Source organism: Numenius arquata, chromosome 25, assembly GCF_964106895.1.
Source record: "Numenius arquata chromosome 25, bNumArq3.hap1.1, whole genome shotgun sequence".
Taxonomy (NCBI): Eukaryota; Metazoa; Chordata; class Aves; order Charadriiformes; family Scolopacidae; genus Numenius; species Numenius arquata.
Window position 1 is genome coordinate 2,309,986 of NC_133600.1, and position 13,319 is coordinate 2,323,304.

General features: G+C 63.4%; 1 protein-coding gene across 1 annotated transcript; it reads left to right on the forward strand.

Annotated features, from left to right (window-relative positions):
- The first annotated feature begins 356 nt into the window (after positions 1-356).
- On the forward strand, positions 357-9,297 carry ZNF414 (zinc finger protein 414). The gene is made up of 9 exons (XM_074163887.1): positions 357-441; positions 5,117-5,250; positions 5,661-5,762; positions 5,841-5,948; positions 6,171-6,276; positions 6,701-7,236; positions 7,612-7,662; positions 8,372-8,530; positions 8,818-9,297. The coding sequence occupies exons 2-9, from the start codon at positions 5,181-5,183 to the stop codon at positions 8,892-8,894; spliced, it is 1,209 nt and encodes a 402-aa protein (XP_074019988.1). The 5' UTR covers positions 357-441; positions 5,117-5,180; the 3' UTR covers positions 8,895-9,297.
- Positions 9,298-13,319: the final 4,022 nt, after the last annotated feature.

Genomic DNA, 13,319 nt, shown 5'->3' on the forward strand with positions numbered 1-13,319 from the left:
AAGGACACTGGGATGCTCCAAGGCCCCAGGATGCTCCAAGGATCCAGGATGCTCCAAGGACCCTGGGATGCTCCGGGGCTCGGGATGCTCCGAGGGCCCGGGATGCTCCAGCCTCCCGCAGGCGCTGGGGTGCAGCCGGCAGCCGGGGCGAGGTGGGGGTGAAGGGGGGGGGCGTGGGGGGGGGGGGGACGAAACCACCCGGGAAAAAAACAGCCGGGGGGCACCGGGGCGGGGCGGGGCCGGGCCAGGCCGCCCCCCCGCGGCCCCCGCCCCCCCTTCCGCACCGCTCCTTCCTTCCCCCCCCCCCCCCACTTCTCCTCCTCCCCCCCCCCCCTCCCCCCCCCCCCCCAGCTCTCGCGACAGCTCCGCACAGAAAATGGCCCCGCGGCCGCGCCGCCGCTGATGCGCGCTCCGGGCGGCGCCGGCCCCGCCGCAGCCCCGGTACGTGCGGGGACGGGCCGGGGGGGCAGCACCGGAGCACCGGGCACCGGGGGGGACCGGGGCCGGCGGGTCACCTGGAGGGGGGGGGGGGGGGATCGGCACCGGGAGGGGGGTATGTACCGGCACCGGGGGTGTACCGGCACCGGGAGGGCTGTACCGGCACCGGGAGGGCTGTACCGGCACCGGGGGCGACGAGGCAGCGGCGGTACCGCGGTACCGGGGGGGGGGGGGGGGGGGGGTTGTGCCGGGGCTCTGCAGGGAGCTGGGACGTGCACCGGGCGCTGCTGGTGGGGGGGGAAGCTCCGGGCAAAACCGGGGGAGCATCAGCCGTGGGGCTGCCGCCCACGGCGGGGGGGGGGGGGCTCTGGGTTCTCTGGGTTATGGGGGCTATTACTCCTGGGGCGACTAGCCCTGGCAGGTGCTAGACATGGCTGTGTTACTACCCACAGTGGCGAGTAGCCATGGGTTTATTACCCATGGGGGGCTACTAGCCACAGAAACCACTAGCCATGGGGGGGGGCTGCTAGCCGTGGGGTCTGCTATCTGTGGGGCTAGTAGCACGGGGACAGCTAGCCACAGGAGCTGTTAGCCCCGAGTCTGCAGGTGCGTGTGGTCCGTGGGAGCACCGTGACCCACTTTGCCAACCCGAGCATCCCGGGGCTGCGCCCACCGGGGTCTCCCCACGGTCCCTCTATCTTCCCACACACGTGGGGGGCGCTTTGTCGCTGTCAGGGCCTGGAGGATGCGGCTGCTGGAGCGAGGGGTTCCCACGCCTCAGCCACGGTGTGAATTTGACAGGGGCCAGGGCTGCTTGGACAGGGCTCAGGGGGAAGGTCCATCCCAGATGGCTCCCGAAGGGAAAGAGGGCTTTTTTCCAGGGGAAGAGCTGGTGTAGCCCGGTGGATGGGCTGACCACGGGCTGACAGGTAAAGGTGGGCACCAGGATGGCGCGGGGACGTGGGGAAATGGCAACACGGCTCTTCCCCATTCACATGCCACCTGGGTCGCCAGTGGCTCGGCGCAAGCCAGAGGGATAGCGGGGACCACCAGACTGCCTAGGGTGGCTCTGCGGGGAAGGCTGAAAGATGTTTCCCAAGGAACCGCTGAAGGGCCCCGGCCCAGCTGCCCCTGTGTCCACCCTGGGGACATGGCACGGTGGCTCAGTGCTCGCCCCTTTGGATGCCCACACTGCCACTGGCAGCTGCTGCGGATAGGTCTGGGGTGGGCTCCATAGAGCTCTCCGGGCGGATTTTTCTGAGTTGGAAAGCAGGGAGCCTGCCCTCGGAGTGAGACAGGGGGGAAGAACATTGAGACAGCGGCTCTGCTCCAGCCCAAGTTGGGATTAGGGCACCCAAGTCGCGGTGGGCATCGCGAAACCCGGGGCTGCCAGGCAGCAGAGATGCCCAGAGCATCTTCCCCCCTTCCCCAGCTCCTGCAGGGCTCCCTGTGGTGTCTGAAGGCACAAGGAGAATTTACGATGAGCATTTTGATTTACTTGGTGTGTTTTAACCCGGTGGCCGGGGTGAGTGGTTGGGGGGGGGCGGGGGGGGGGGCAGGTGGGGGTCTCGCCGGGCTGGCAGGAGCTGACCCACTGTCACAGCCTGTGTTTCCTCCCTCCGCGCCGCTCGGCGCTCGCCGGCTGCGCGATCACATGAGCCCCTTGTTCGGAGCCTTTGTCTCTCATCTCCTGCGCCGAGGAGCTGCGTTTCGGGAAGCCTCCGCAACCTCTGGCCGCAGACCACGCGGAGATGCTCAAATGGGATTATTTGTCCCATTTATCCTCCCAGGGTGGGTTTGTAACAGCCTTCTGTGCTTGGCAATACTCATAAACCCCCTGGTTCGTTTGAGGGAGATGAGCTGTATTAATTATTAACTGAATCAGCACCGGCGGCTGCTCTGGGTGATCAGTAGCTGCAAACCCTCCCGTTCACCCCATCGCCATCAGCCCCCCAAGAGGATTTTTCCGGGGTCCCCATCCAACGGAGGGGCTGGAGCGAAGGAATTTGGTGCCAGCAGGTTTTCAGGGAGATTGAACCTGCAGCAGGAAAACCCTTCCAAAAAATGACACTGAATTTGTGGTGGCTCCAGGATTTGGGTTTCCAGGGCAGGGTTTGACCCGGCGCTGGGGGAGTGACGTGGGGTCACTGGGGTTGGGGACGGTGGCAGGTCAGCGTCACCTGGGCGGGAGCATGGTGTTCAGGGCTGCAGAACGGAGGGTCCTGGAGAATGAAAGCTGTTGGACACCATCCCGCGGGAGGTGACAAGTGATGGCAAAATGGTACAGGTGCCACCAGCTCCCCAAAAACCAGGGCCTGGGCCGAGCGTAGGGAGATGCTACGGTGCTGCCACCGTGCCCGCTGCCGAAAATGCACCTGCGTCGAGCAGCGTTGGTGGGGCGTCGGGATGGGCGCAGGCGTGATGGCTCCAACGAGGTGTGCCCGCATCTGCCCGCCCTCACCAGACCTGCCCGTTGGTATCCGCTCAAGGGGCATTTTCCCAGCTTTTCCAGAGAAAAATCAGCTTAAAACGCATCTCTGGGGTACCACCTGCAGCCGGGAAATGGAGAGTGCATCCGAGAGGGAGACGAGGGAGGTTTCAGCAGGAGCTGTAGTATCTGAAGGGGTTTGACCCTGGAGCACCGGGAGCTCTGTCCGGAAGCCGACAGGCTGCTGTGATGCTGCCAAGGGAGAATTTCCTGGTTACTTGAAAAATTGACTTGAAAAAATCATCTGTGCTCCTACTGAGCTCTTGGCGCCGTGGATGCGGGTGTCCTGTTCCCTTTTGGCCTCATCTGGAGGCCATCAGAGACCATTGGTCCCTGGAGGACCACCAGCAGGTCCTGGTGGCAGTTGGTGGCATCGAGGATTGATCTGGAGTCAGTGTTTCCAGCAGGGAATCGGGGGCCTTGGGGTGGTTTGCTCCAGCCTTGAGGACTCACGCTTCCAGGCAATGCTCCGGCAGCACCAAAGCTGTGCGGCTTCAGGGATGGCCACCAAAACGTGGTGGTGGCACGTGGACGCTGCACAAGGGGCTGAGCAGGCAGCCACAGCCCTCGACCCTTTTAATGCTTTCTTCCTCAAGAGAAGATTCCTGGGACGTTTTTCTCCCGGCAAAGCTCCATTTCCCCCTCCTGATAAAAAAAAAAAAAAACCAAAACAAAAAGCCCCACCAAAGCTGCTGTGAACTTTCCATGTGGTGTTTACCCCCCGCCCCGGCCGTGCCGCTTTCTGCAGACCTGGCAAACCAACCCCTCCAGCCAGGGCTGAATTTCCCCTCCCGGGACGCGATCAGCCCCTGGTGCTGCCCCAGACCCACCCCCCCCCCACTCTGTGGCTGACGCCCCCCCCTCCAGTCCTGGCCACATCCCGCAGCGCCAGCAGAAGCTGAGAAAACAACAACAAAACAAAACAAACCAAACAAAAAAAAAGCAATGCAACCCCCAAACAAAGCCGTAAGCCTGGGGGCGGCCGGAGAAATAATCCCACATGGATTTTGGTCCCCCCCCAACCCCCGCTCTGCTCTGATTTATTGCCCGCTGGGTTGCAATCCCAGCGCCGCCGGTTGCTGCAGTAACAGCCGCTGAGCCCCCCCCTTCGCCGGGCTAAAGCCCCGCTGTGCGTGGCCAGCTGGGAGCCGGGCTGGAGCGGAAAAGCTGGGAAAATGGGAGAATGCCTTTTGAGCAGATGCCGAGGAGCAGGTCCCGTGAGGGATGACGGAGGCGGCCGGTCCCCAGGGACCTTTGTGTGGGGAGTCACTGAGCTCTTGGGGAAACATCAACCCTCGAACCCACTGCAGATGGGCTTGGTGGAGCCACTCGGCAGCCCCAGCGACGACGATGATGATGAGAATATTCTTATTATTATTGCCGTTATTATTAATTAATTTTCTTTTCAACGTTGACACTAAGACCCCATTGAGAAATCTCCCCACGTGAGGGAGGGACTCTTCGGATGCTTTCTGCTGGGAGGCAGTGGTTGCCTTTGGCACGTCGAAGCCTCGCGCGGAGGCTCCATGAGGCCGAGACAGTTTAATTTTGGGGACGTTCTGATGTAGCTTGTGTGAGGGAACCGTCCCAACTCACCCATCAGCCAGGCATCGGGCCCCGTTGCCGATGCTCCTGACCATGCAAATGGGACCTGCTGCTGCTCCTGGCTGGAAAAAGGTGGGGGGAACATCCAGCAAGACACCCCCACCCCCCCAGTGCGGTCGGGAGCAAGAGAGGCTGGAGTGGCTCCTGCAATCCCTGCTTTGGCAGGGCCAGGGCTGCGTCACCCTGTGGGGAGGGGGGCGTCCTGTGGTATGGGGGGGCATTTTTGACTATAGATGCCGTGGGCTGGGGTCTGGCGATGCGTGGGGCAGCCTGGGCTGGACGGCGGCTGAGAGGGACCTTTTGGGGGAAGTTGTGGATCACCCTTGGGGTGGGAGAAGCGGGAAGGGTTGGCAGTGGCTCTGGCTTCGAAGCCCCTGGGGGCGAAGTGATGCCTTTGCAGCTCATCACCCCCGCAGAGATGCTGCAAAGCCCCTGTGAAGCTGGGACCTCCTGCCAGCTTGGCCCAGGAGGTCCTTGGGTGGGAGGGTCAGTCCCATGGGACACCAAGGAGGAGGAGGAGGAGGAGGAGGCAGTTGACTTTTCTCCATGCTGGGCTTTAACCTCTTGCCCTTCTGCCTGGTGTAGCATCGTCGGGAGAAGACACCATCAGTGGCGTGTGTCTCACCCCGTGCCCACCACTGGCCAGGCCATGAAGACGGAGAAGGACGAGGCTGTGCCCACCTTCTCCCTGGGGGGTAAATACACCGGAGAGGGGGCAGGTGAGTCCTGTGTGCCACGGCGGGGGGGTGGGTGAGAGGAGTCAGGGCAGGACGAGGGGGAGAAGTCTTTGCTCCTCTTGCTGTTGGGTGCCTTTGACCAAATCCCACCCCACAGGGGTGGCTGGGGGCACCCTGAGGTGGTGGCATCACCCAATCTGGCATCACCCAGCATGTTCAGGACACCATCAGGCTTTGCCTTCATTCCAGAAGCTTTTTCTGGAGCAAAGAACCACCCTGGAAGGCTCCTGCCTCTCCTTCCAAGCCAGACACCCTCCCCCAAGAGCATGCACCCCTCTTTGTAAGGGGTTGGAAGGGGGGGCAAAGAGGGACGTGGCAGGGGCTGGGGGTTGGCACTGCTCTCTCTGCCCGTGGCCACTGGTACCCGCAGCCTAACGGCCTCTCCCCGGCAGGCTGCAGCGAAGCAGCTCTTCCCGGTGGCCCGATGCCGGTGACGGGGAGCGGAGGGACCCCAACCCCAGAGCTGCGGCCGCTGAAGCGCAGACCTGTCCCAGGTGAGCCCAGCCCTGCCCCGGGGAGGTGACAGCAACGGCTGGGGCAGGGATGAGGCCAACGCATCTGTCTCCTTCCAGGGAAGCACTACCAGTGCTCGAGCTACGGCTGCAAACTGGCCTTCCCCAGCATGCAGGAGCTGATGGACCACCTGAAGGTCCACTACAGACCCACGCAGTCCCTCGAGGGTAAGGTCGGGACACCCCGTATCGCTCCAGGGTGCCCTGGTTTTCGGCTGGGAGGTGACAAAGCGGGGCTGGAAGCTGAGGCAGCGCTGGTGGTGGTGCCTGTAGCTCCAGGAGATGCTGTGGGGAGAGCGTGGGAGGTGCTGGAGACCCACTGGTGGGGAGACCGGGGGGGTGCAGGGCAGCCTGGATCTTGCTGAATTTCTGCCCTATTTCTTTGCTCAGGCAAAACCTTCCAGTGTCCCACGCTGGGCTGCACGGAGACCTTCCCCAGCATGCAGGACCTCATGGCCCACATGAAGGTGCACTACAAGCCAAACCGCTACTTCAAGTGAGTCCCTGTGCCACCCGGCCATCTCCCTGCTGACACCTCTTTGCTGTGAGGGTGGTGAGAGCCTGGCCCAGGTTGCCCAGAGAAGCTGTGGCTGCCCCATCCCTGGAGGGGTTCAAGGCCAGGTTGGAGGGGGCTTGGAGCAACCTGGTCTGGTGGGAGGTGTCCCTGCCCAGGGCAGGGGGTGGCACTGGATGGGCTTTAAGGTCCCTTCCAACCCAAACCAGTCTGTGATTCTGTGACCTCCCATGAGACATCCTACCTGGGGGGCTTCCAAACAGCCCCAAGCATGCGGGCTCCCACCTTTGAAGACCCCCCCCAGTCTCAACAGCAGACCCTGGGGCAGGGCTAGGGGGGCAAGGGGGTGATGCAGAGGGGAGCACCGCCGCTGACTCTGCCTCCCCGGCCTCCTCCCCATCCGCAGGTGTGAGAACTGCATGCTGCGCTTCCGAACGCACCGCTCCCTCTTCAAGCACCTCCACGTCTGCTCCGACAGCGCCAGCAGCCCCGCGCCGCCCCCCAGAACCGACAAACCCCTCCCGCCTGCTACCTCTGCCCCGGAGAAGGAGCCCCCGGCCAAGCCACTCGAGGGGCTGCCCAAGCTCCCCAGCGTTATCCGGCCCCCGGAGAAAGAAGCCATCCTCCCCGGCGCGGACACTGCCCCGGCGGCCCCCGCCGTGCTCCCCACCAGCCCCTCCGAGCTGCCCGGCTCCCTGGAGGCGCTGCCGCTGGTCTCACCGTCCCCCCACCCCTTCCCGCTGCTGGAGCCCAACGTTTTCGGGCCGTCATCCTTGACTCGGTTTTCGGGGCCACCCCACTCCTCGGTGCCGGGGCCGTTCCTGTCCTACGTGCACCCTTCGCCCTACAGCTTGCCCCAGCCCCCGGCGCAGCATCGCCTCCGGCCCTACGTGCCGGGCCACGGCCCCCCCGTCTCCAACGCCGTCTGGAAGAAAAGCCAAGGTGAGCGCAAGGGGCCATTCGGGCAAACCTTCTTCTGCTCCTGCCTTGACCAGCAGCTCCCGGAGGAGGACCCGCCGTCGGCCAGCCGAGGATCCCCCTCCTCCCGGTCCCATGAGGGGCTGCCCCAGTTCCCCCCCAGCCCCATCCCACCTCTGCCCCCGCCTCCATCCCACCCGCAGGGATTCTCGATTGGAGAAAGCATCGGCAACCACCAAAAAAAATAATCAAGCCTCCAAATTTTCCCGGCCCTGCTGCTCCCCGGTGTGCTGGGGGTGCGAGGCGGGGGGCCGGGCCAGGCCTGCCCCCCCACATCCCCCCCCCAGCCCAGGGAGGGGAAGACCTAATGCTTGTCTTGCCCCTCGATTCCCTCCGCAGGTGTGAGTGTCAGCCCACTCCTCCCATGCTTTGGCTCAGGAGTGACTCCAGGTTAGTTTGGCACCTACTGGTTGGGGGCTGCTTTCTGTCACTGGGGGGGGCGGTGGGTGGCGGTGGGGGGGTCCACAGGGGCTGGGAGAGGCCCTGTGGGTTGCCACGATGCTCCCTGGTGAGCAGAGGGGGAGGGCGGGCTCCCTCATTTTTGGGAGCCACACAGAGAGGGGATGCTGCCCAGGTAGGCTTGGAAATGAGGCGGGGGGGGGGGGTGTCGCCTGCCGTGCCCCCCCCCCAAGAACCACCGAGCCTGGTTTCTCCGGCACCTGTGGGCAAAAGAAGCAGGAGAAGGAGCCGCAGCAGCTGCCTGGGCTCAATCCCTCCCCGCCATCACCCCAGCCCCAAAACCACTGCCCTTTGCTCCATGGGCAGAGAGGCGACGGGCAAAGGGAGCTTGGGGCCGGGGGGGGGCACAGCCTCACTCCTTGCTCCCAGATTTGGGGGTCCTCCCTGTGGGGAGGGGACCTCTGTGCATGTGAGGCTCGGAGCGGGGGGGGGCTCCTGCCCCTGTAGCACCGATGCGAGCCCCACGGCACCCAGGGCCACTTGCCCTGCACCCTGTGCTGCCGCTTGGCATGGTGGCTCCCACTGGAGGGGTTGGAGGGGGGGGCTGCCGGGCACAGCCAGCCCCCCCCCACGGCCGTGGCGGGGGGGGGAGTCCGGGGGGGGGTGGGCACTGTGCTACCCTCCTCGCCCGTCCTTGCAGGGCACTCCTCCAACAGCCGCATCGTGTGGGAGCACACGCGGGGCCGCTACACCTGCATGCAGTGCCCCTTCTCCACTGCCTCGCGGGAGGAGATGACCCTGCACATCGAGGACCACCGCAAGAACCCCCCGCCGCCCGGGCGCCTGGACACAGACATGGGTAAGGCCCCGGGGGGGGGGGGAAGAAGGGGGGGCGGCAGCAGGAGGGACCCCCCAACTGCTGGGATATTCACGGGGAGCAGGCTCGGCCATGGACAACACGTACCCCACTCCCTCTGCCCTGGGTGGGGGTGGGCACCGGGCTCCGGCTCCTGGCCCCCCCCCCCAACCTGCAGCAATGCCCTGGGGAGGGGGAGGACGGATGGGGGTCCATGTTCCCTTCCCGCAGGAGTTGGGGTGCAAGGGGCTTGGGCACAGCACTGATGGCTCTTTTCCCTCTCCCTCCAGATTTCGGGGTGGGCATCACCTCCTTCCACACTAAGCTGACGCCGGAGATGGAGAACTCCCTGTACTCCCAGCTCTGATGCCCCCGGCTCCTGTGGGACTGCTCCTGCGCCTCCCCATCCCTCCTTCCCCCCTCCTTCCCCCCCCCCCCCGCCCCCTTCTGCCCAAGCCAGGCAGGGGGGCACTGCACAGCCCTATGCCACCGCGCTGGGACAGGGACCCCCTTCCTGGGTACCGGGAGCATCCTCCAGCACAGGGTGGCACAGGGGGGGGAGTGTTGATTTTTTTTTCTCTTGAATTTCTACCCTCCCTTTTATTTTCGGCAACTCTAAACCACCCCCCCACCCCCCCCCCAGGACCCCTCCCCGAACGGTTTCATTGCTTCAGATCCACGGGCTCTGGGGGGAGCCCAGTAGTTTGCTCAGGAGTTAGTGGACTTCTCTGGAATGAGGTCTCGAAATAATAAATGGGAATTGTACAGGCCGGGAGAGCCTCTGTGGGTCCCTGGGGGCGATGGGGTGCCCCCCACCCAAAGGAGTGGGCAAATGGAGGGTACGGGGAGGGGTGTCAACACATCCCAAACCATGAAGGGCTCCTGAGAAGCAGTTGGAGCCTCTGCCAGCTGCACCCCAGCACCCAGACTGGACCCCCAAACCAGGGCAAGACCTCAGCCCCCCCCCCCCAGCACCCAGAGAGCCTCAGTACCCGGCCCCCCCGCTACCCCACCAGGAGCAGGGGTGCCAGGGGGCATGCAGCACCAGGCAGCAAGTGGAGGACAAGGCCCCTGCTCCACCCCAGCGGCTCCCCCATACCCCAGTCCTGAGGAGGGGGGGCTGCACCCCCACCCCCCCACCGTGGGAGCTGAGCAGCCGCGTGTTCCCACCCCGGGGCTCCCTGGGTCCCGCTTTGCCTGCGCAGGTGCCGGCCCCATCCAGGCGAGGTGAAAAGTTTGCTCCAAACTGGTTTGGGCGAAGGCATGCCCTGGCATGAGGGTGCCCATGCTGCTTGGGGTGCCCACATCATCTGGTGTACCCGTGCCACCCTGGGGTGCCCACGCATGCTGGTGCCCATGGATGCTGGTGCCCACGCTGCCTCAGGTGCCCACACAGCCCTGGGGTGCCCACGCCACCTAGCGTGCCCGTGTCATCCTGGGGTGCCCAAACTGCTTCAGGGTGCCTGTGCCACCTGGGGTGCCCGTGCCACCTGGGGTGCCCAAACCACCTCAGGTGCCCACCCTGCCCCAGGTGCCCATGTGGCCTCGCTCCAGCCACTGCCACAGCAGGGGATGGGAGCGTTGGTACAGGGGGGTACGCTATTGATACGGGGGCCCCCCACTCTGCACTCCGGGGTCCGGAGCTGCCGCCAACCCCCGGAGGGGGACACAAACCCTAAGGGAACTTCCACCCCCAGCTCAGCCCTTTCCCCGACACATTGATCCCAGAACACAGCTCCCAGGATTGGGGCGGGGGGGGGGGTGGGTGGGGGGGGTGCTTCACCCTTTCACCCTCCCACCTCCCCAGTCCTGCCTGTTGCTGGCAGCAATCGCAGCCTGGCTGTGGGTACACCAAGCGGGGGGGGGCACAGAGCAGGACACCCCCCCCCCACAGCTCTGCCCCATGATGGGGGCTCAGGAGGGGCTGAAAGCAGCCTGTGCTTTCCTCCCGCTGCAATCCCAGCATCGTGGCCCACCCCCCCCCCCTTCCCCAGCCCACCGGTGGGGCTGAGCCCCGGGGAGTCACCGGCCACAGGCAGCCCCGGTCCCAGACCCAGATGGTGAGGACGGAGAGAAACTGGGGGGAGCGGAGAGCCAGCTGGACAGACGGACTGGGCCAGACAGAGCGAGCTGCTGCAGCCCCCATGGAGGGGACTGAGTGGGAGGGCTCCCCGCTGCAGTGGGGCAGCCCCACAGTCACCCGTCTGGGTGAGGAGGGGGTGGTGAAGCTGTATTTGAAAAGGGCAGGGGGCCCTCAGCCAGGGTGGGCAGGGCTTAGGGGGGTCAGGGGGGGCTGCATGGGCAGCAGCAGAGCACAGCAACCCCTCGAGCCGGTGGCTGGGAGCACCTCCTGGCTCTGGTCCACACAGGGCCTGGGGCTGCCCCCCAACCCAGCACGGACACCCCCCCCCACCCCAGGCCCTGAGCAGGGGCACAGATGCACTGAAGCCTGAGCAGAAGCCCCCAGCTGCTGAGACCTGATGGAGCAGCAACTCCTTACAGAGCCAGAGCAGGACCCCTCCAGCCCCATGGAGAGGGGGGGACCATGGTGACATCGGGCACAGCTTGGACCCCCTCCACCCCCCAGCAGGCACGGGCAGCTGCCCTGACCCCCCCAGCCCAGCCGGCAGTGGGGTTCCTCCTCCCTGCCTGGCATCTGTACCCCGAACACCCGGTTCCCTTGAGGGCAGAACGCAGGTGCCCACCCTAAACCCACCACAGGACCCTTCCCCACCCTCTCCGGGACCACCCAAGCTTGGCCGTGGCCACCTGCAGCCCGTGCAGGTCCTGCAGCCGCATTCGTGCCAGGATTTAGGATGGTTTGTGCTTTTTCATCACACTCCAGAGCCCCAGCTCCGTCCCCATCCCCAGGAGCAGCCCCGGCATTCCCAAATCAGCCCCCCCCCCCCCCCGCCAGCCCAGCTGGGGCTGAGGGCAAAGCCAGGCCACGCTGGGGACACGGGACAGTCACCGCTCCCAGAAGAGACTCCAGAAAAAAAACCACCCCAAAAGCTTCCAGCCGAGCGCTCCTGCAGCTCGGGTGTTCCCGGAGCGGAGGCAGCCAAGGCAAGAGTCATCGCAGTGGATTTTTAAAAACTGAAGTCTTTATTAAAAGTTTTATCCAAATTTTGTAACAAAAGATACAAAAGGGCTGGAGATCCTTATTTCTGGGACTAGTCTGACCAATCAAAACCCGACAGTTACTAGGCTAATATAAAATCCATACAATCTGCTAAAAATGCAGGGAAAAAAATTAGAAGTAACTGCTGCTCTGAAATTTCTTTTTTTTTTTTTCTTTTTTTTTTTTTTTTAAATTCCTTTAACATTTATAAGTTACTCAGTTTGCATTTTACAGGACTAGTTCTTCTCCGAATGGTTACAGCGACTGTACAATGCAAGAGACAACAGCGAGAACAGAACAAAGCAACAGAAAACCGGGATGTGCTGCAACACACACCCCGCTCCTGGGAGGGAACCGCTGCGGGTCCCCGTCCCCCGTCCCCCCCTTTCCCCCCCGCAGCGCCAGGGGACCCCACAGATCGCCCAGAGCAACCACCGGGAACGCCACAAAGTGCCAGTGCGTCCGCACCCGTGGAGAACCCCAACAGCAGGAGGAAGAGGAGTTACCCCCACCCCGGCACCCAGCAGTTCCCACCCCCTCGGATGCCACGGGGCCAGTTCTCCCCAGAAGCTACGGGATGTGCCAGCCCAGCACCTCCAGGCAGAGGAAGGGCGGGCAAAGGGGTCGGAAACCCTCCGGTGGGGGCTACACCTGGCTGGATCCGCCCCCCCCCTCCCCGTTTCCCCCCTTCCAGCCACCGCAGGGTGGGGGGGACACAAGCTCTGCGGCACCACAGGGGACCGACATGGGTGGGAGAGCTGGATTTCTGATTGATGCACTTCTCTTCACGCTGAAAAGGAAAGAGGAGGAGGAGGAGGAGGAGGAGGAGGAAGAGGAGGAGGATGCGAACACCAGGCTACCGCCGAGGCAACTGTCCAGAGCTGGTACTGGCTAGAAGGACCCTGAGAATATTTAGGCTAACACGGTCTCCCGGGGAACGCCGAGTTAGGTGCATCACAGTGATACTGGTTGAACGTGTTCTGTACAGTGCGAAACGGAGTTTTGACGGAAGCGCAGTATCCCTTTACCTGCTATTTCCTATCTCTTCCCAAAGGCAGAGGCTGCTGCGGGGTGAGGAGAAGCCCCACGGCAGCCAAGACGCTCACAGCCGCAAAAAAAAAAAAATCAGACCGATGCGGACATCCAAGGGAAAGTTAGTAGGTGGCCACCGGGAAAAATATTCCAGTTTATAAAAAAAAAAAAAATAATAAAATAGGAAAGCAAGTGCAGGGCTACTGCAAGGTGCATCGTCAGAGGTACCAGGTCTTGCAAGCAGCCACCCCCTCCCTCCCTCCTCCCCAAGACCCCCAAGCACCCCACGTCCCCAGCACTAAAGTATCTTCAAGCATCTCCAGAGATCACATCACCATTATTTCTCTGATGATCAGAGAGACCTCAGCGACCGTTCGCTCCGAGTCCATCCAGACGAACCGGATCGGTACCCACGGCTCGAGACGGCCCAAGCGTCTTCGGGAAGCTGGTCTGAGGGCCCGCAGACGGGAAACACGCCGTCTTGGCTGCGGTGGCGAGCTGGAGCTCTGGGTCCAGTGTGGCAAGGCTGATTTCAGACACGAAAGATACCCTAGGAGGAGGAATTTTTTTTTTTTTTCTATTTTTTTTTCTAGTTTTTTTGGGGTTTTTTGTTGGTTTTTTTTTTTTTTTTTTTTTTTT

Excerpts from the sequence above, each read along its gene's own strand:
- ZNF414 (XM_074163887.1), top strand. The coding sequence starts at position 5,181 with ATGAAGACGGAGAAGGACGAGGCTGTGCCCACCTTCTCCCTGGGGGGT. Across the intron at positions 5,949-6,170 it reads ACCCACGCAGTCCCTCGAGG|GCAAAACCTTCCAGTGTCCC; the intron begins GTAAGGTCGGGA and ends TTCTTTGCTCAG. Across the intron at positions 8,531-8,817 it reads GCGCCTGGACACAGACATGG|ATTTCGGGGTGGGCATCACC; the intron begins GTAAGGCCCCGG and ends CTCTCCCTCCAG.